The sequence below is a fragment of the Tachysurus fulvidraco genome, chromosome 1 (genome assembly GCF_022655615.1).
Source record: "Tachysurus fulvidraco isolate hzauxx_2018 chromosome 1, HZAU_PFXX_2.0, whole genome shotgun sequence".
In the NCBI taxonomy this organism is placed as follows: Eukaryota; Metazoa; Chordata; class Actinopteri; order Siluriformes; family Bagridae; genus Tachysurus; species Tachysurus fulvidraco.
The window spans coordinates 20158126-20180875 of NC_062518.1; the positions used below are offsets into that span (position 1 = coordinate 20158126).

At 35.9% G+C, this 22750-nt stretch overlaps 2 protein-coding genes across 2 annotated transcripts; both read left to right on the forward strand.

Moving 5' to 3' along the window:
- The first annotated feature begins 3907 nt into the window (after positions 1 to 3907).
- Positions 3908 to 5850, forward strand: rgs1 (regulator of G protein signaling 1). Its single transcript, XM_027148652.2, has 4 exons — positions 3908 to 4132; positions 4339 to 4418; positions 4905 to 5071; positions 5280 to 5850. Exons 1-4 carry the CDS (start codon positions 4122 to 4124, stop codon positions 5442 to 5444), a joined length of 423 nt encoding a protein of 140 aa, XP_027004453.1. The 5' UTR covers positions 3908 to 4121; the 3' UTR covers positions 5445 to 5850.
- Positions 5851 to 17531: 11681 nt separating this feature from the next.
- On the forward strand, positions 17532 to 20100 carry rgs13 (regulator of G protein signaling 13). The gene is made up of 5 exons (XM_027148720.2): positions 17532 to 17711; positions 17803 to 17862; positions 17950 to 18011; positions 18202 to 18368; positions 18536 to 20100. Exons 1-5 carry the CDS (start codon positions 17641 to 17643, stop codon positions 18704 to 18706), a joined length of 531 nt encoding a protein of 176 aa, XP_027004521.1. The 5' UTR covers positions 17532 to 17640; the 3' UTR covers positions 18707 to 20100.
- The last annotated feature ends 2650 nt before the right edge of the window (positions 20101 to 22750 follow it).

Here is a 22750-nt window from a genome sequence, read left to right on the forward strand (position 1 = left end):
TATTATTATTATTATTGTATTGACTGATCAAGTTATGTTTCCCTCACTCACTCGTTCACTCGCTCATTCAGACACAGGTGTGTAAACAAATTCCTAACCAAATAACCCTGTGACAAGCTTGAAGAGCTGTCGAGAGCACAATCCTCTCACCGCTCGCATCTGTTTTTCAATAGAAACGGATTGAAAAACCAGTTCACACGCGTACAAATTCCTTAGTTCGGATTACATTAGACCTCGTACATCAGCCTTGTGTGCAAGAGCTGGAAGCGAGTAGAGAAACGACACGCTTGAAGCTTGATGTGCCCAAGCCTCAGACAGTTGGAACGAGGCAGTTGTAAGGAAGTGTTCGGTACTCAAGGTTGCGGGGAGAGCGACAAGGAGCGAGAGAGTGTGACCTGCTCTCCTCTGAGCACATCCCTGCCACCTCTTTTGGAAATCAAATTCGCACAGCCACGTGTGGATGATTATGCATGCAAATCATGGCCGTCCTTGTACTTTCCATCCCTGTAGACATTTACATGGCCAGGAAGCCTGCTGTGATACGGTTAATCAGCAGAGCTTTCTGGTTTATGACATATACACAAGGGTTTTTGGTTTAAAAAATAGGTAAAAATAAATAAAAAAAATAAAAATAAAATCAGGTGTCCTGAACCAAAAAAATTTTTTAATTCAACATGCCACCAAAAAAAGGGGAAATCAGTGCTTTTTTTGTGAAATCGGTGCTATTTTTTTGTGTAATTATACTGTATTCTCAAATCCGATTGGTCAGAAAAAAAAACAGTTTATAATCGAATATAGCTTTATTACAATTTAGTTTATTTTAATATGTTTCCATAGAAACACAACAATCACCAGAACTGAGCGGCAGCTACCCACATAATCAAAGGCTAAAAAATGAACAAACAATATGTACGGAATAATATACGGAAGGAGTCTCTGGTGTCATCGTTTTGTAACAGTCAGTCAGAATTTACGGTTTTGAGTTTAATTGGTAGCAAAGAAAGAAAGAAAGAAAGAAAGAAAGAAAGAAAGAAAGAAAGAAAGAAAGAAAGAAAGAAAGAAAGAAAGAAAGAAAGAAAGAAAGAAAGAAAGAAAGAAAGAAAGAAAGAAAGAAAGAAAGAAAGAAAGAAAGAAAGAAAGAAAGAAAGAAAGAAAGAAAGAAAGAAAGAAAGAAAGAAAGAAAGAAAGAAAGAAAGAAAGAATCTGGTATGGGAATGACTGTTTATAGCGACTATAAATTTACTAAACAGGAACTCATTTTAAAAGTAGAAATGGATAAAAAATTGTCTACTTTGCCGCCAAAAACTTGTCTTCCGTGCAGTATTAACTACAATTGCTAACTATTAAATAAATGTCACAGTTTATTGTCATATATTATTAAGTTTAAAAAAAATGTAAATATACCATTGCTAGGCTAATATTATAAAAGTGGAATACTAATGTGAATCATGTGAATCATGAATGTGAGTCATACGAATCGATCAACACATTGGTATTGAAAGTTTCTCTCTGAAACAGAACTATAAGTCGTCATTAATGTGAACTATGTGAATCATATGAAACGGTAATGTGAATCGTGTGAATTGTAATTAAATGTATAACATATTGTCACTTTATAAACATTTTTTTCAAGTATACTTTAAATTGTAAGATTCTATTTGAATAAAACAGAATTAAAAGTATGATTAAAGTCAGTAGTACTGTGAATCTTGTGAACCATATGACTCACTGACTTAATTCATATGAATCGCATAAGTGAATCAAATGAATCACTATTGAGAATCATTTGTATCATGATGATGTACATAAATTAATGATTAAAATTCCCAAATAAATTTAGACCTAAAACCTACCGTATATTTGCACAAGTCAGCATTAATGTAAATCGTATGAATCATATGAATCATTATAAGAATCATGTAATAAAATGCAAGACATATTGTTACTTTATTAACTTTAACTAAACCTTAATTAAAATTCAACCTTAATGTGAATCATGTCATTGATGTGAATTATTTAATAAAATTTAATTCATGCACATCACAAACAAATATGGGCATATATTTCTTCCCCTGTGTACATATAATGGCCTAACTATTATACAGTCCTGAAACAGATTTAAACAAACTTAATATTATCAATAAAGTAAATCATTTGAATCATGAATGTGACTCACGTGAATCATGTCATGGAATTCCTTCTTTTATTTAATACAGTTTACTTCAATCCTATTGCTATTTTAGGATGATTCTGATAATCTGAAGTCACTGATGTGAATCATATGAATCATTAGTGTGAATTTATGTATCTTGTTAAAATGTCATGATATGAGTATTTAAGGAGTCAAATGTATAATCAAATGCCAATGTGAATCGGGATGATATAAAATTTAATTCATGCAAATTATCAGAAATTAGTTTCATTTAATGCAAGAGACAGTGCTTATGTGAATCCTTATATGAATCAGACGAATCATGTGATCAAATGCATCCATTTCATCGTATTTACTTTCATGCCTATCGCAAGAAATGCATACGACCGAGTTTTTATCACGTGCAATAATAACTGGACAAGAGAACCTTATAACACGCAGGTGTTGATTAGTAAACTATAACCCCAAAAAATGAATCATGTAAACCTATTATTTTTTATTACTGTTTAAATTTATGTTAAGAAGCAGGTGAATGACGGAAAGTGGAAAATGTGACATCGGCAGCAGCAGGTTTACAACGAGCTGAGGCCCATGTTGTACAATAGGCAAATTGGAGAAGACACGATTATTTCCACCACACTCCATTTGCCTGCGACCAGATTTCCATTCAGCGATTTTAATGGCACGCTTTTTTCATTCTATTGTTTGATCGATGACTTTAATGGAACACTGACCAGCCAAATCAGACCATAATATTAGTTTGCTCAAAGTGCTTGTAGAAGTAAACTGGTTGCTTCAAATAAACAGGTAGAATAAATTTTGATGAATAAGAGATCATCTGAATCCGTACAAGAATTAACAAGCAAACGCCTTAAGAACTATTTCAGAGATTTCCAAATTCATCTTGGTTTTGTGTTTTTCTATCAATCTTCATTTCCCAAGTCACTATAGATGGATGGATACAATAAATAAATAAATAAATAAATAAATAAATAAATAAATAAATAAATAAAAACTTTGAATAAAAAAATGTAAGACTTTATGTTAAATTCTTAAGAGTTGAATTCCCCATGCTCAAGGAAATCCCCATGCTCGAGGATCCCCCTAAAGGCAGGTGTGTGTACAGGTAGGAGTGTGCATCAGATTTACAGGATCACATATACTTAATCACAATAAACTGAAACACAGTGTCTCAGATAAGAAGAACTTTAATTTTAAACGTTTTATTTACCTTCCACTACTTCTTAGTATTTAACAATCATTTGTTGTAATTGAGGCTTTATATTTAATAATGTTCATTCATGTGTTTCCATTTAAAGAAATATATCGCTTTTAGAAACAATTTAAACGTTTTCATGTCGACTTTTTATTAAAATTAGGAGCGGATACAGAAATTTGTAGCTACAAATTTGTGTTTTTGTGTTTTTTATTGTTGCATATTAGTGGTTTGCTTCCTTGAAGGTTAATAAAAACAACAACAACAAAAAAAACCTTGAAATAAATTAAAGAAGAATAAAAGTCATTTTCATGCAGTGAATTTTATGAAATGACAACACAGGGCCACTAACAGACCAGAGCAGATGTATCATAGGAAGTATTCGAAGAATAAGCGATTTCTTTTTTACGTTGGATATTTTTCAGACTTTATCAAATTGCTGCTTCCCCACATCACCTGCATCACCATCCTCCAGCCCAATCCCACCTTCACCTCCACCACCACCTCCAACACCACCCCACCCATAGACTACATGGAAGTTTTTGTGCTAAGCATGTCGTCATCTGGGCCTTAACTTAGATCGGAAGAGGCTTCCCCACAGGTCCTGCGGTGAGGTGACCCTCCCAAGCTTAGCTTTGCATCTTCATTTCCATGTGTTCTATTCATGGAGGTAGTCCTGTTCAGACCCTCTAGACAGTCCCACACACTGGCAGAGTGCGCGCCAAGCAGATCCTGAGCACCAAAGTGGCGAAGATGGCCATAAAGTGAGTTCGTTTGGGAATCTATTTTAAAAATATATATATATATATTTCTTGCTAGCTAATTATTGTGTGTGATATTTGTATTTCTTAATTTAGAGAAATTATTTTAGAGAAACAAATTTCATGTCAATTGTTCGGGGTTGTAAGGTTATCCTGGTTTTGTAGCCAATGTGACTAGTGAAAGATCTAATTGTAATTTTGAAGGGTAGATTTTGTTGCTTTGCCAAGGAACCTGTTGAAGATGTTACAGTTTGGAGCGAGTCGATCGAAAAGCTGCTGGAGTCACCAGGTAAGAAGCTATGGTTCTGTGTGTTGTGTGATTGGTTTCGTTTTTTATTGAGCAAATTAAAAAAATTAAGAGCCAAAAACAGAAAAAACAACAAAAGTGATAAGTTGTGAATTTAGCTTTCTTCTTAATAATTGCTTAATAAGTTCAATATTCTTTCAGTGTACTGATATACAACCTGTGTGCATCTAATTCAGGGTAATGTACCTTCAAAAACTCATTGTGTAATTGATGGAAATCAAGAGATGGTTAAAAAAAATTAAGAAAAAGAAGAAAAAAGAAAAGCAATACTGAAATACTTGAAGGGCTTTGTCTTTTAAGGTGTTTTGGATAATTCAAATTCGTGCGTCAGCATTCAAATCGGAGCTTTGTGTCTTCTTGACGACAAGCCAACACCAACAAAATGCTGCCTTTTTTCTCACATAAAACCAGTTTTATGTCATGATTCACTGTTATTCTGGATTTTTTATTTTTTCCCATCCATTGTAGCTGGCATGCATGCCTTTACGGAGTTCCTGAAGTCTGAGTACAGTGAGGAAAACATCCTCTTCTGGCTAGCTTGTGAGGAATATAAGAAGATCACGTGCAGGACAGAAATGACGTGTGAGGCCAATAGGATCTACTCGGAGTTTGTACAAACAGAGGCTCCCAGGCAGGTATGTTGGATCTCGGGTTGTTTGAGGTGATCTGGAAATGTACCACTGAAAGAAAATCGGGATTTCATGTCTTTGTTTGGAGGAATCCATTTAGCATACTGTATGTAGCCAATAATTACATCACAACTATGTCATTATTAACTGCCATGCTGAAAAAAATCCAAATAATAATGTTCAAATAATAGATAAAGCATCCGTTTGTTTCCAGATCAACATCGACTGTAAGACCCGAGCGACAATATCAAAAAACATTTCGGAACCGGAACTGGCCACCTTCGAAATGGCCCAAGCTCAGATCTACAGGCTCATGACGAGGGACTCATACCCACGGTTTTTAAAATCCGACATCTACCAAGCGTTGCTGCAGAATTGAGGCCACACCTTACTTTCTCTAGGATTAAAATGTCTTTCTTTAAGAGTGTGTGTTTGGTTCCCTGGTAAATGCAGGTACATGTTCATTCAGGTTTAAAACGCTGAGTTCCCATGGAGTTCTACCATAAAAGCCGCTCTTAATAGGCCATTTGGAACTGAGGAACTAAAAGGTTTTTCGTAATACAATATAGTGATTTAACTCAATATGACAGTATAATGTATCTTCACCAAAAGTAAATTTTCACCATGCATAAAAGAGACCAAGATAAACAACTACTGATCTTAAAGATTTGTTGAGATGCTTTCAAAAGATATTTTGATTCTCTGCTGAGGAAAATGCTTCGATTTTCCTGCATATATTATATTGTTTAAAAAATATATATAAAAGAATAAAAGTGTGTACTATACTGTGACGTGTACCTTCTTAAAGCAAACTTTAAGTAAAAAAAAATAAAAATCAACAAATACAAAGTTAATCACTTTGTAAAAGTCAGAATAATCTAAAATCTTCCAGACAAATGTAGCTAGCTTTTGCTTGTATAGAAAAGAATAAGTAGCTGGCTTACTTATGATGATGACTATTTGTTTACAAAATGTGTGTAAAAAAAAAAAAAGCTAGATTAATTGAATAAATTGTTGACTCTAGCTAGGGAAAACGGGCTAGCTAGTTATCTCAAATAGATGATGCACTGTCACCATTGTTTCCTGTAGATATTTACAATTTAAAGCATCTGAGAAACTGTAGAAAAGGGTTTAAGACACAACTTCAATAAAAACAAGTTACAATATTTGGAATTACATACAAACCTACATCACATGATCCCGGTCTCTAATATGTGTGTATGTGAATCCAACCTAAAATGAATGACTGATCATATCAACAACAATGTGCCAACATTACTAACTCACCACCAATCGGAAACAATTACCTGGTAACTAGCGCACTTTAAGTAAATCTAATTGAGAGTGTACTACTGTACCTAACAGGACTAAAAAACATCGTTCTGTGGACCATGTTCTATTGTACAGAAACTTGCAGGTTGCTGCACATTGTATTAGAAGTAAAATAAGGTTGTAGTGAAGTTTGGGGTGTGAACATATTTTAAGTGCAAGGGGAATTTTTTTTTTAAAACATGCTTTTCATTGACTTTTTTTTTCTAAGAAATATATATACATATGTATGGATGGTGGCCTAAGAAAACCTATTTTCCGTACTGAAATTTTCTTGAACTTGTTTCTCTTTTGCATAAAAAGAAATATAAGAATCAGAAGTAAATTTCTATCATTTTTACCTTTAAATTTGGTATTTTCACTGAGGTGAGATTGAAAGAATCAAAAATAATGATTTAAGTTGTCAAACTATGGTATAGGTTGAAGATACCCAATTTTGGCCAAGTTGATGGGTTTTCCAGGCCACCAAACATATGGGAATTTGCTTATTTCCGTGGATATGGTACTCAAATCTCACTTGTTAAATTATATGGCATTTTTTTTATGAAATAGCTGTAAATTATCAGGTTCTGTGTACATTCATGCAATCAAATGTTGTCATACCATTAGTAGTAATGCAGCATAATTTCATCTCTGCAAAAAATAAATAACTAAATACAATAAATCAATAAAATAAAAAATGGATTATTAATATTTCAAAAATAAATTGCCCAAGGAAAGTTGGTATTTTGTGTGATACAAGTTATTGGTAATATGATGTTAGATTTATACTTGGGATTCTTGTTGGTGTTTTCTCAGAAGAGAATTTAAAGCTTACTCTCATGAACTTGCCTGTGCAAATAAAAGTACAGTGTATCTAAACCACATCTGGTTTGAGTGCCATGCATTTCTTTCTATTCACTGTTGGACAGACGGCAGGTGGCAACACCGCGCTGCAAAATGGTGTGGAAACTTATTGCCTCATCACATTTGCATTTATTTCATTGGTTGACTTTTTACTTACAGCCAGTTGCTAGTCCAGTGTCTGAGGTTTGATCAGAAACCAAACTGTGGCATCCTGTCAGGCCAAACAATCAAACTCAAGCTGCATTTTCAAGCTTCAGATATATTATCCTACGGTTCATATGTAGAAGCATCATCACTTTACTTGTTTTACAAATGAGTGAAATATGTTTTACTTTCAAATAGTATATATATATATATATATATATATATATATATATATATATATATATATATATATAGATATAGAGTATATAGACGTATATATATATACGTATATATATATATATATACGTATATATATATACGTATATATATATATATATACGTATATATATATATATATATATATATATATATATATATATATATATATATATACGTATATATATATATATATATATATATATATATATATATATATATATATATATATATATATATATATATATATAAAGCATGCTTTCAAAAATGGAATTCGTAAATGAACAAAATGCAGTGAATGAACCAAAGAGAAATCTAAATCGAATCAATATTTGGTGTGACCGCCCTTTGCCTTCAAAACAGCAGCAATACTTCCAGGTTCACTTACACTTTTTTGAAGGAACTCGCCGGTAGATCGTTCCAAACATCTTGGAGAACTAACCACAGATCTTCTGTGGATGTCGGCTTTCTCACATCCTTCTGTCTCTTCATGTAATCCCAGACACACTGGATGATGTCGAGATCAGGGCTCTGTGGGGGTCGTGCCATCGCTTCATATGGTTTGAAGGCAAAAGGTAGTAACACCGAATATTGATCTGATTTAGATTTTTCTTTTGTTTGCTCACTTTGCATTTTGTAATTGCTAGAAGTAAACACTTGTTATTTATATTTCTGAAAGCATTCTTCGTTCACTGCAATTTTTCACAGCTGCCTAAAACTTTTGCACAGTACTATATATATATATATATATATATATTTTTTTTTTCAGTCAAATACTGATTAAAAACAAATTTAACAAATTTAATCAATTGGACATGCAGTTCAGTATTTACAATACAATAAACTTTGGAAAATTGTTACTTTAATCTGTTTGTTGTGTAATTTATGTATATTTGTAAACATTACATCGAGTCCACTATCTACCAAATTAATTAAAAATTTCCACTTTTATTTTTTTTTTTATTTTAATTTCTTATTTTTTTTAAATATTTGGAGAATTTTCATTAAAACTTACTTTTACTTTTTTCTTGTCCGAGGTTACTTGTCCTAGGATATTCAACTCATTTTTAAAAGTTTTCAACAATTAAATCCTTCTCTTGAATACTTGAGAGCTAATGTAACAAAAGTTCAAGGTGCATTAAACTAAAAACTTGGCAGGTTAAATTTTGTTTCTAGATTTTTACTTTCTTGAAATTTTACTTTATTTACTTCAAGTTTGATTTTGTCAATCACAACTGGTCGATTATGTTGATGTATTTCTTTTTCTCCATGATGACACAAAAAGTGTGTTTATATTGTAAAATGTGCTTCAGTAGAAGTAAAAATGCCTTTCTGTTTATGAGCAGAGACAGAAATGTTCTTCTTAAAAATGTCCATACTATACAGTACCATGGAATATTCAACAAAGCAGGCTCTAAATTTCAGAAAAGCAGCTAAAACTTGATATTTCTGTGCATGAAACTCTGTCTTTTACTCTATTTTATTGCATTTCGAGTCAAGTCAACAAGCTTTTATTGTCATTTCAACCATATATAATTGTTACAGTACAAAGGGAAATGAGACAACGTTTCTCCAGGATCATGGTGCTACACAAAACAAAGACAGGGCTAAGGACATGTAAGTCTTAGCCACACAAAGTGCAACTGTGCAACCTGGTGCAAACAGTGCAGGACAAGACAGACAAGACAGTGCAGGACAATACAAACAACACAGACAAGACAAGACAGTGCAGGACAAAAGGTTACAAGACAATACACAAAATACAAAAAAGACAGTACACAAGACAGTAAACAAAAAACAGCGCAGACCGACCGGTGTCAATACTGTATGTAAATAATGTAAGCTCAGACAATATTGCGTGCAGAAATACTAGAAAGAACACAGTTTCTTAGCAGCAGGTCCCTGAGATAGTGTATAAGATGTGTATAAAAGTGTGCAAAACAGCATGTAAACAGTTGGTGAATGTAAGCAGCATGTAAACAAGTTGATAGATGTATATTAGAAGTGTGTGTATGTGGTGTAGGTCTGTGCAGTCCATACAGATGATGTGCGTGTGTATGTTGTGCTCAATACAGTTCAGTTCAGTTATTAAGGAGTCTGCTGGCTTGTGGGCAGAAACTGTTACACAGTCCAGTCATGGCCTGAATGCTTCCTTTTTTCAGACGGCAGGAGGGAGAAGAGTGTGTGAGGGGTGTGTGCTGTTGGCTTTGTGGATGCAGCGTGTGGTAAATGTAAATGTCCATGATAGCGGGAAATGAGACTTCATGATATTCTCAGCTGTCCTCACTATTCGCTGCAGGGTCTTGTGATCCGAGATGGTGCAGTTCCCAAACCAGACAGTGATGCAGCTGCTCAGAATGCTCTCAATGGTCACTCTGTAGAAAGTAGTCAGGATGGTGCATTGGAGGGAGATGTCCTTTTCTCAGCCTTCGTAAGAAGTAGAGAAGCTGCTGGGCTTTCATGGTGATGGAGCTGGTGTTGAGTGGCCAGGTGAAGTCCTCCGCTAGATGAACACTAAGAAATTATGGTGCTCTTGATGATCTCTACAGATGTTCCAGATGATGTTCGGCGTAGAGTGGTCGCTCGGTGCTCTCATGAAGTCAACAGCCATCTTTTTATTTTTATCAACATTCAGAGACATGTTGTTGGCTCGACACCAGGAGGCTGTTGCACCTCCTCTCTGTATGCTGAATTGTAGTTCTTGCTGATGAGACCCACCACAGTCGTGTCATTGGCGAACTTGATGATATGGTTCGATCTGTGCATTGCTGCACAGTCGTGAGTCAGCAAGGTGAATAGCAGTGGGCTGAGCACGCAGCCCTGAGGGGCTCCAGTGCTCAGTGTGGTGGTGCTGGAGATGCTGTTCCCGATCCGGACTGACTGAGGGCTGAGGTCTCCCAATCAAGAAGTTCAGGATCCAGTTGCAGATTGAGGTGTTTAGTCCCAGCAGGCTCAGCTTCCCAATCAGGTGCTGAGGAATGATTGTATTGAATGCTGAACTAAAGTCTATGAATGGATTTGTACGTACATGACTTTATTGTCTAGGTGGGTGAGGGCTAAATGAATGGCTGTAGGCATCATCCGTGGAGCGGTTTGGAAGATATCGCAAACTGTAGGGGGTAAAGTGACGGTGGTAGCTGGGTCTTGACATGCCTCATGATGAGCTTCTCGAAGCACTTAGTAGTGATGGATGTGAGAGCGACAGGGCGATAGTCATTGACGCAGGACACTGTAGACTTCTTTGGGACGGGGACAATGGTGGTTGTTTTGAGGCATGTAGGAACAACAGCGCTGCTCAGGGAAATGTTGAAGATGTCAGTGAAGACATCCACTAGCTGTTCTGCACAGCCCTTGAGCACCCTGCCATGTTGACTGGTCGAGCAGCCTTCTGCATAGAGTTCGGCCGTTTATAGACAGAGTACCTGATCGTTGGGGGGAGATATGGCATTCTTTGCCTCTACGTTGTTCTGCACCACAAACAGAGCATAGAAGTCATTCAGTGCATCTAGGAGGGAGGCATCACCATTACAGGCATTTGATTGTGATGTGAAAGAACAAAATGCCAGTGCTGAGGTCTATATCAGAATTTCCTTTTTACTTAATTTAAAATAAGACAAAAGCAACAGTTGAACTTTTGTAGGTTCGCATTTTTTGCCTTTCAATACTTCTATATCTTCAATTCAAATTTATTTGTATACCACTGAACAATGGACATTGTCACAAAGCAGCTTTACAGAAACACAATACAAAAAGTTTCTTATTTTACAAATATTAACATGATACAAAAATTCAAGATTAATATCAGACTTATATTTAAATTTGTTTGTATTTATAACCAATGAGCAAGTCAGGTGACAGAGGTGACTGTGCCAAGAAAAAACTCCCTTAGATGGAAGAAGAAGCCTTGAGAGAGATTGATAGAAAATAATGTAATTATATATTTTTATATCATATATATTTATATTATGTATTTGTATTTCTTATTCCCATGATCGTCAATAAAATCTGAGTGATGCAACGTGTGCTGTGGGGAGTAAAGAGTGGAAAAAGATGAGCATGAGATGTTTGTTTAAATGTATTTTAATGATTATATTTCAAGGTATAGTGTTGGTAAAAATATACATAGGTACACATGATTAGCTTTTAGTAAGTCTATATGTCTGTTGATCAACAACATATGAAAAAAAAGAAGAAAAAGAGACTTCTTTCTTTAAAAACTCTTGCGAGGATTATAGCGTATTAAATATAACACCTGAATGTTTGTTCCATGTTTATTTGCATCAGCAATTGAGGTCATAGGAGTTCTTTATTTTATGTCCTAAGGATGCAAACTTCTGCACTCGAATAGACTAGTTTGCATGCACGTGTCATCTGACTCTGATCTGAAATTCAATTACACCAGCAGAGGCTTTTTATATTTCTCACGTGGACACCTTATATTTATATTATATTAGTGTCCACTAGTGTCCACTATCACATTTATTTTTCTATTTCAAGCTTTACCAAAAATCTATGCTATAGCTATTTTATGTATTATAAAAAAAAAATCCTTATTGCATTGCATTGTGCTGATTAATTAATTCCCACCTATGCAAATAAACCATAAATAAATCATCGATAGTGCATCAAAGTCAGTGGTATCTCAGTATGCACATTACATTGGCTTCAACATTGTTTTTTTTTTCAATCTTACATTGTTCCCTATTTGTCGTCTGCACATGTTGTTCTCCACAGTTAGACGCTGGTATGCCACGATATCAACAAGGGCGGCTTCCTCTTCCTCTTCCTCTCGAGGTGCTTTCGTTTCTGCACATTCATATCAATAACGCGTAAGTCACATGTCTCCCCAGTCTGTTTGTTTGATATGAGGGACTTCTCTGCATGCTTATTGGACTGGGTTATGAATTTATGAGAAATGCTGTCATCATTGCTACAGCATGCCAAATAGACAGAAAAGCAAAAAAAAGGGAAAAAACACAGGAAGTTGCGAATATAACGGAAGTCTTCGCATGTAAACATGATTTACCATCTCAGAGAACAAGGGTTCCTCATAGGTTCTGTTGGAATGTTAAAGTTCTACTTGGGAATCTGTCTGAAAAGGAAACCAAAGTAAGAAAACAACACTGTTATCATCTTTGGTAAACTAGCACATCGGGCTGCATTACACCAACCCACCAATGATTATTTCCCTATATCAACATGCCCCCAAGGTTTTTTTTTTTTTACCCTTACTTACTGTATATTACAGCACTGTTACTGTATATTAACACTGTTACTGAAAAACGATTAAAAGGAAATGAGTTAATGTTGCTGTAGTGCGGTTTTGTGTCAAGAGATATTTCTTTAAAATTTATATAAGGAGTCATCAAATGTTGGCCCTTTGTACACAAGTTTTCCACAGTGAGAAATCATTCTCATAGTCACACATCACAAATGAAAGAGGAAAAACGAGGATGGTGAGAGAGTGACTGTTTAAATGGAAGTGATAACAGGAAGTCAAACATTCTTGCATGTCTGTTAACATTAAATGTGGCTATAAATGGTTAAAAATATACAAGTAATAACACTTTAGAACATATGTTTATTGGAAAACAACTTTAGGGGTAGTAGCAGTGACTCTACATCACGTCAGGCCACATCACACCATCTTGGCGCTCATGATTTCCTTACAAACATGAGGCCAAACTATTGAAGTATTAAGTATTTTTTCCATCATTACACAACAATATGTCTAATACAAGTTGTCAAATATTACATCTATAATCAACTGTATCTTTATTAATGCAACCACCCCGTCATACACACTAGACGTCAATGTGAAACCAAACAAGTGGGCTGAGGGTTTCCTGTCTGACACACATGTATCCTCACTCTTGACACATCCGTTTCATCATTCTTTTACATGTACTTGAAAACCACAATCCCTTCTGCCGACCTTGCCTTACTGGCGTGTGCAGTCACAGCCCAACGGTTATTAAGCTGAAAAAAAAAATCAATTGGTTATCTACATAGAGAAACGCTTTCCTCAACGGTTCTTAAATTAGTCAATAAGTCAAGATTTTTAATGTTCAGTAGTTCAAGAGTTCTACTAGTTCAAGCTTTTCTGAATGCAAGGCCATCGTTTTAAGGGTCATACAAGGAAACTCAAAAGGGTTCCCCAAAGAGGAACATGCTAATAGTATTAGATAAGTATTAGTTTGTTTAAGATTCTTTCGGTGTGCTACTAAAATTTACCAAAGGTAAATTTTATTTTTCGACACTTTGCTAATACAAAAACTCTTTTGTAAATTGTTGAACCAAACAAAGGATGTTCAGTTGAGGTTTATCTTAGTGTGGAGGTCAGCAGAATTCATTATGATTTCTAAAATGTTCCTTGCTCTTTGCGGGATATCAAAAAACTACTATGTACCAAACAAAAACAATTAATCTTAGACTACTAACTAAGAAAACTACCAAAATAAAATAGTATCATATAAACAACATTTGAAAAGATGAAAATATTATAGAAAACAAATGAATATACACCTGATACGTGGTACAACTCAAGATGGCTGTGATTTTTCAATAAAGACAATAGTTTCTAAAGGTAAATTTGAAGGTGTTCCCCTTCAAGGGCAAACAGAAGAATTCTATAGGTCACCAAGAGTTTACGTCACATATTACAATCTACAATTATCTACATATTCTGTATGTTTTAGATCTAGCATTCTTGAGTTCTTGGGATATATCTAAATCTAGATAGATCTTAACTCATACAGTATGACCCTGACTCACTGAGATGATGATATGAGGCTATGAATAGTCTATTTGGATAACACACTCTTTAACACACTTTAAAGTAGTTCCTCAAGGATTATTTGCAAGTGGTTCCTAAAAGGCTTCTATTTGGAATCCACTTTGAAAGAAAAGATTTCTTTTGGAGGCCTCTATTGAAAGCCATTTAAGGTTTCCATCACAAGGACAAACCAAAGGATACTCTTAAGGATAATATTTAGAACTATTTTTAATAGTGTATGTGATCACTACGTAGGTTACTCAACTGGCAAACCTCAGAGGGTCAGTTGATTATGAATAGATAAAACGTGGTTCATTAGATGGTCAACAGTTTAAGATTTTGATCCAGATACAGGTTTTTCTGAAACTCTCTATTTTTGGGGACCTGCATAGAAATCTACTTAGGGGACCAGAAAGGTAGGGTACAGTATGCTGATGCTGCAACTGTTGTTCTGAGCAGAGCCTGAACTCTAATATCTCATATCTCATCTCTTTTCCACCAAGGCAGTTTGAGTGCTGGTTTGGAGCCTAATTTAGAACCAGTTCTTTCTTTTTCGACAGCCAAAGCACCGGCTCTGAACCAGGAAAAGTGGTTCTTAAGTAGCACCAAAACGTTGCTGGTCTAGACGAACCACTTGCGTTAGGGGCTGTGGGTGGGGCTACTGTTAGTGCATTTGATAATGTACCCTAAGTATACTAATGTTTAATACATTTTTACTTTACCGTGATATGATACATTATCAGCACACATGACAGTAGGTAGCTACATGCTAAAGCTAACTTTTTTCTGTGTTAATGATAAAATACCGTTATGTACTTTCTCGATTACAACCTTGGTTTATACAAATTACATGGAGCTGCACGTACAGGTTGGATTCGCAGCGTTTCCATGCCATTGTAGGTTCACAAAGCCATGAGCATTAACAGTAAAGCAACATCCACCATTGTTGATGTTGTGTTTGTGTTTGGCGCTGCTTTGCTAACGTTGCTGTGTAACGTGACACGTATACAGTGACATCAGACTCGGCTCTGTGCTGGCTCTCTAGCCGATGGAAAGGCAAACCGGTTCTTAGAAGGATCGCCAATGGAACCAACTTTGAACCAGCACCAGCGCTAGCTCTGAACCAGCACTCGGTTCTTTTTGGTGGAAAAGGGGTATTAGAGAACAAAGATCCTTTTCCTCCAAAAAAGCATACCAGTGTATATACCTATCTAAAAAAAAAAAAGAATGTTCACTAGGAATCAAACCTAGTCATTGTAAGTTAGCATTGAAAGGCCAAAAGGTTCCCTTTTTAGGGATCAGAATAGAAAGTGAACTATTCCTGTCTTGCTATTTTAACTTCACATGTGCCACACAATGCTGACATCACATGCTTTCTACCACAGGTGTATCTTGGTTCCCTAAATGGCGACCAGTGTCTGACGGCATATGACATTTTTGATACAAAAAGTTCTGTTCTGTGCTGTGCTCAATAATATTTCACATGAACATAAAAGGCATGGTAATGTAGTATGTATAAATACCACCTCAAAGCTCCAAGGTCCTGCATTTAATCCTTTTTGTGTGGAATTTTTAAACTTCTCCAGGTTCCCGGATTTCCATACACCTCTAAAAACAAGCCGATGAGTAGATTAGCAACTTTAGATCGTTCTCAGTTGTGAATATGTGCATTCATGGTCCCTTGTGATAGATTCCATCTGTTGTATATCCTGGCTTTTACCTAGTCATCATAGGACAGGCTCAGGACTAACTGTAACCAGGATGAAGATAAGGGGTACAGGGCAGCATAGAAGCTTTGCCCCAGAGATGAAAATGAATATTTAGTCATTTTACATTTTGTAGAAGATAGATCATCTTTATTTGCACAAGATACTTTGGAATACTTTGCTTCCAAACTAAGTCCTAGTTTGTTGAAAGTTGTTGAAAGATTGTTGGAAGTTGGGGTAAAAGCTTATTGTAATTTGAGGGTTCTGGGGCTTGAACTGAACGACCAGAACAGTAACCCAGAGCTCTATAAACTGTGACACCCCTGTCCCTCTCATGCCAACCAGTCCAGCCAAGACTGCCCTGGGCTCGGGTAGATGGATGAAAAGGTATTTTGTTTATTTTGTAACAAGTTGGCTTAAAACATAAAGACTTAAGAAAGTACATGAAGGAGAAGTGAAACCTTTAGCAAGAATGGGGCTTTTATAATGCTGTCTGGTGACCTCTGTCAGAACACAGTAGAAATCCTGTTTCCTCATACAGAGAAAGTCCTTGATCTTCTTGATTGTCCCCAAACACAATGTTATGAAAAACCCCTAAGTCTCCAATGAATTTCTACTAAATCAGCTGTGGTTTTGTAGCTTGCATGATTTCCTTCAAAAAAAACTGCTAAGCTTAGCATTTATCCCCAGGTGTCAACAAGCTAATTGTTGAGCCTTTTATAAGTCAAGTCATCTATGCAAAAGCAAGGACACATTGTACTGCATTGTGACTTTCCAGTACCTTTCTTCTATTGGTTTTAACATGAAGGAGTCATTTCGACAGAGGAAAATGTATGAGCTGTGGGAATTGTTAGAAGTTTTCAATCATGAATGCATAACAGCACGACAAAACCAAAATTATACATATACCATTCTTTTCTCATGTGCCATTTTTTTTGGTTTATAAATAAAATACAGCAGAACACTCGACTCAAGTGCTATTATTCTTGTACTATGTCTGAATTTACAAAGGCAGGTGTAAATACATTGTGTGATCAAATGGAAAATTCCCTTATAAGCCGTGCTTATATTTATGAATGTCTGTTTTGTCCAGGAGAGAAACATTTCAAAACTGATCTGTACACGTTAACAAGCATTGTCTAGTCAAATATTTACTAAAAATACCACATTATAATTAGGTTTATGCTTGTGGCAGCACTTCATTTTTGCACTTCTATCGAACAGACAAAGAGCCCACTGAGGAGCTATGAGGTAAAAGTCAGCATTTGCTTATCGGATGCTTAAGTTTCCACTGGCGAATTTGCATCTGTACATGTCAAAGAGAGAAACAATGTGTGCAGCAAAATTCACCAGGTCCTAAGCAGCCAACGAGCGTCAGTTCAAACTTCCTCTTGCTTTCTGTGGTTAGGCGCGTCTCGGTTGATGACGTGCTACAGCAGTGTGATACACAACCCTCTATAAAAACTGTTGCATAGAATTCTGCTTTCAGATCCCGCATTAACCAACAGTAGAACCACACACAAACACTCCTAGGTGCTAACAAATCATCAGAGCAAATAATGCCAAGCTTGCCACGAACCACACTCGAACTGGACAATATGACTAAAGAAGAAAGACCACAACAATCTCGGTGAGTCGAATTTTTGAATTTTTATATACTTTCGATGCTTAGTTTAATGAAAACTACGAACGTGTAGATGATTCTCTCTTTCTCATTACAGAAGGAAAGATATTAAGATGCGGCTTCAGGACATACTCATGAGAAGCCCAATGTCAGAGAGGTAAGGGTGTTATTTGTTTTGTTTTTTTGCTATGTTTTTTTTTTTCTGGGTATATTATGTGGTATTAATATTCTTTCCTTCAACCAGACTTGTACCTGGAGAGAGCCTGCTCTGGTCACAATCTCTAGAAACTCTTCTTAGGTCAAAAAGTAAGTAGCAAAATGACGTAATGCTACATTTAAATAACATGATCATTGCGTGTACAATGTGTGCATCTTTAAAAGACTCCTACTAATAATTATGTGCAGATTGTTAGACCTTCAACAAACATATTTCCATGAAGACAAAAAAAAAATCATACAAATGTTAAAGGTGCAATGCCTCTTTTGTCTTCTGCAGCTGGTAAAACAACTTTCCAGGCCTTTCTCAAGTCTGAGTTTAGTGATGAGAATATCGAATTCTGGATGAAGTGTGAGGACTTCAAAAAAATCAGGAGCAACGCTACATTGACCTCCAGAGCCAAGAAGATATTTGATCGCTACATCCAGGCTGAAGCTCCAAGAGAGGTAATAAATTTCGACTTTCGAGCATGTTATCCATGTTCAAGACTGTTGACTGGCTATAGATCATTGCAAAACCATTGAACTGATTAAAGCTAAAAACCAATGTACTGTAGTGTTTGGTAAAACAGTATCCCAAGCAAGATATTCAGATGAATTTATTTGTCCCACAGATCAACATTGACCACAAAACCAGGGAGGTCATCAAACATAATGTGCAGACTCCAACGAGGTACTGCTTTGACGAGGCCCAGAAGATCGTCTTTAGCCTTATGGAAAAGGACTCATATCCCAGGTTCCTCCGTTCTGACTTCTACAGAGCCCTTCTGGAATCAGTCGCATAAGGATAGGGAAGGGATTACCAGAATCACTTGGTGGCTAATCTTTAAGAACTACAGCAGAAGAGCTAGACAAGGACAATGGCACGGGCTGGCCCTGACCCTGGGCTTGGACAGCTGGACTGTTATGGATGGACAGATTTCTGCCAATTGTCTGGACTCATGTTCCAACATCGTTTTGGCCTGATACCTTGCTGTTCTGCAACACTACATGCATGGATGCCCCAAAAGCTATACAAGCTGTCATTGGCACTATAATGCCAAGTTATTTTGTTGGTATATTGTATTAAGATGAAGAAAGTCCCTTTAGTTGCCTTTGTTGAGATGTGTAAGATTTTTATCATAAACTAGTTTAGATTATTATGTCGCACAGTACACAATGATCAAATTCCAGGCGACATACTATGACAGACTACGCGATAACAGGAGCAGACGAGATTACATGATAAATATACTGCTATGATGCTTTGCTTACATCATCAATCAGCAGGTCACGGAGAAAGTGACCACATGATGCTAATCTACTTAGATGAGCGTCATATCAACACCGAAGATCAATGCTCAAGTTCAACGGGGAGATCATTCTTTAAGACACTGACAAGAATTCGTTGTCAACCATTTTAGATTACAACAGGACTAAATCTTTCACCAATAAGCACATCAATATATGCGTTTATAAATCTGCCAGCGATCCAAGACTTGTAAAATCAAGCAGAAAGTCCTACACTGTAAACCTGACTTTAGTTGCAGAGCAAGCTTATAACATTTCAAGTGAGCATGATGAGTGTATGATATCTTATTATGATTTCTTTTTCCACCAAACTCAAACAGAAGCATGGGCAGAACTATAGACAAAGGACCCAGATATTTATTGGACTAAGTTGCTTTTTTTAAAAAAACATTTTGGACATGCAACACAAAACAGCTCAATAGCTCCCTTATAGAGCTGAAGAAATATCTTATATGTAAATGGTGCAAAGGTATGACTTTTTTTAATCTGTATATACATATATGTTTTGAAAGGTTACGACTTTTATGGATTGTATATACATGTATTATAGTTCACTGCTTTAAATTATGATTATTTTACTGGTTATGTAGGATTTTTTAGGATCTCCATATAGATCAAATGAACGAGCTTGTCATGTGAAAAAAATTGCCAAATAACATCAAGCAACCCATTTTAGAAAGCTTAAGAAATTATTTCTTAAAGAGTAATATAAAGATTCGACTAGATCTGAATTTTATGTACATGTAAAATCTACATAGATTTTTGTTCGTTGTTTTTAAATTATGATTCAATTTATTTGGGGATTTCACTGGTTGAAATTCCGCAATACATATTCAACTTCTCTAATTCATACTAAGATCTATTTAATAAATATAAATTTTATACCACAGCTTGGGATTATTGTGCTGAATCAAATATATCAAATGCTGTTGTGCACATTTAGCGTTTTTTTCTGAATGCTGGTTTGGTTTTGCACTGATAATGCATGACCTAAAACGCTACTGTAGATCTTGGACATCCCCTAACATTTCTCGACTGAGTAACTGAAAGTTTGACACCACATCACAGGGTAAAAAGCTTGTTTATGTTACAACTTCCCTGTTAGCTTGGTTGTCATGTGCAACAGTCAGGTGATGGCAGCTTGAGGGTGAATTAAACATGTGAACAAAAACGCCTACATGGGTCACGTTCCTTTTTTGGATTCAGAAGAGTTAATAAGTTCCATATATAGGAACTAAAAACATGAAGAAAGGCCTTGTGATGTGAGTAACGCGTTATATGTTTAGGTTCCCAATGCATCTGATTAATCCTCGGCATTAAATATGTGGACTAATACATCAGGCAGTCTTCGAAATATCAACGAGATCTAAATATTTATAATATTTCTGATATCATATAATATTTATATTCATTTCTCATGTCTTGGGAGCATTTGAATATCAATAGCATGTATGGAGCCAGGATTTTTGTTAATGCCACTTCTTACTCTAAAGCTTTAAAAACTTTAGAAGATAAAATTATCTTAGCATTTATAGTGCTCAATAATCATGTCACCTCTCTCTAGACCTACAAAGACTAGGCTTTTCCAGTATTATCAATTAAAATAGACCATGTTTTTTGGGGATAAAGGTTTCCGTTATGATCTCGTGTGGTTTGTTTTGTTTATTATGCATGTTATAGATGCAGCATGAGGAACATAAACCTTAAAGTTCACGCTCGTGCACCTCGCCCTATTAACAGATTTGCTTTCGTACTCTATGCGATGCCGCACAAAGAGTACAAGACAAAAAGTTTGGGACTCTGAGAGGACCAAATCCTCCTTCTTTGACAGCTTAAATATATAATAGAATCTTTAAAAAAGCATGTATTCACAGTAGTTACAGTAATACTGTCTTTCATCAGAATTTAGAGATGTCTCTGAATGGTTCCATCTTTTAGGTCTCTAAAAGTATGTATAGAGCAATTAGAGAGATGATAACAGAGATTTTACTGATTATACATGTTGAACTCTGTGTTAATTACCTTTTTTAAATAACATCTGTACTTGTTGCATGGACATTCCACAATATTAAATGTAGCTAGAAATGGATAAAATGGACCACTTGTCATTCAAAATAAAAAAAAATAGCAATCGTTGTGGTGCCCTGCGATGGGTTGGCACTCCGTCCAGGGTGTATCCTGCCTTGATTCCCGATGACGCCTGAGATACAGGCTCAGGCACAGGCTCCCCGTGACCCGAGGTAGTTCGGATAAAGCGGTAGAAAATGAGTGAGTGAGCAATCGTTGTGGAATTGTAGCTAAAAAAAATGCATACTTTAACAGAAAAATAATGAACTTTGATTAATTATTTTCCTATAACAACATGCATTGTTGTGCTTAGTTCTTTATAAACGCTAAATAGGTTTGTAACATGGTTGCCTAGTGCCACAACATTTATTAATGCTGCACAAACTAGACAGAAACTTATACATGCTCAGTTATGATTGCATAATGAATAATTACATAGATTTCATATTCCATATGGTTCCAGACCACAACCAGTTCCAGAACTTGAGCCCTGACACCAAGACCCGTATTAAAAATCTAGTCACATTCACATTTCTGGTTTGAGGACAAGGGCTACAAAGATGAAGGCTGCAATTCACCTCAAAAGTCCCTGAGGTTTGACAGTTGAAAGAACTTTCTGAAGAGGCTACAGCAAGCGGAAGTTACCGGGAAACGATGACACCTCAGATTTACGTGAGAACTTTCAGTCCTGTGTCATCCTTTTGATTGTGTTAGTCATACATTCATTCTACTTTCAACATGACTGCTGTGGTTGTCACCGGATGACCTCAGATATCTCAGACATGCATAAAGACAAATTTTATTTAAGACTAAAAGATTAGAATCATCAACATCATCAGCAGCCTCGTACTGTACGTTCAGCAGATTTGGTGAGGTTTATCTTTGCACACTTTTTAGGCCACTAGCATCAGAATCTAAGATGTAATCTGTCTTGTTTTCCACATGCACTTTTGTAGTTAGTTGGTTCATCTATCATTCATTCAAACTGCCTGTTTCTGTAGCTGGTTTGTGGCTTTGCTTAGTGACAAAACCATACATGATACAATGACAAGTCCTACTTAGGAAACAGAACCCTTAATAAGTCCCTCAGTTTGAACTGTTGGAGATCTTACCAGATCCCTACCAGATCTTATCTGATATTCCAATAAAATAATCTTGCGGAAAATACATGGCAGATATGCAAATCATAGCTAACAGATAATTAAGGCCAGACTGTCCAGGATAAATCAACAGGCTGTGAGCAATATAATTTTGGCACTACAGTCATTTAAGGCAAGTTTAAGTTCAACTAAGGTCAAATGTTATTCATTCACTACTGGATAATTTGATAATCAACCCTATCTATTATGAGCTATTACTTTAATATGTTGTCTGTTGGGGGCACGGTGGCTTAGTGGTTAGCATGTTCACCTCACACCTCCAGGGTTGGGGGTTCGATTCCCGCCCCTGCCTTGTGTGTGTGGAGTTTGCAT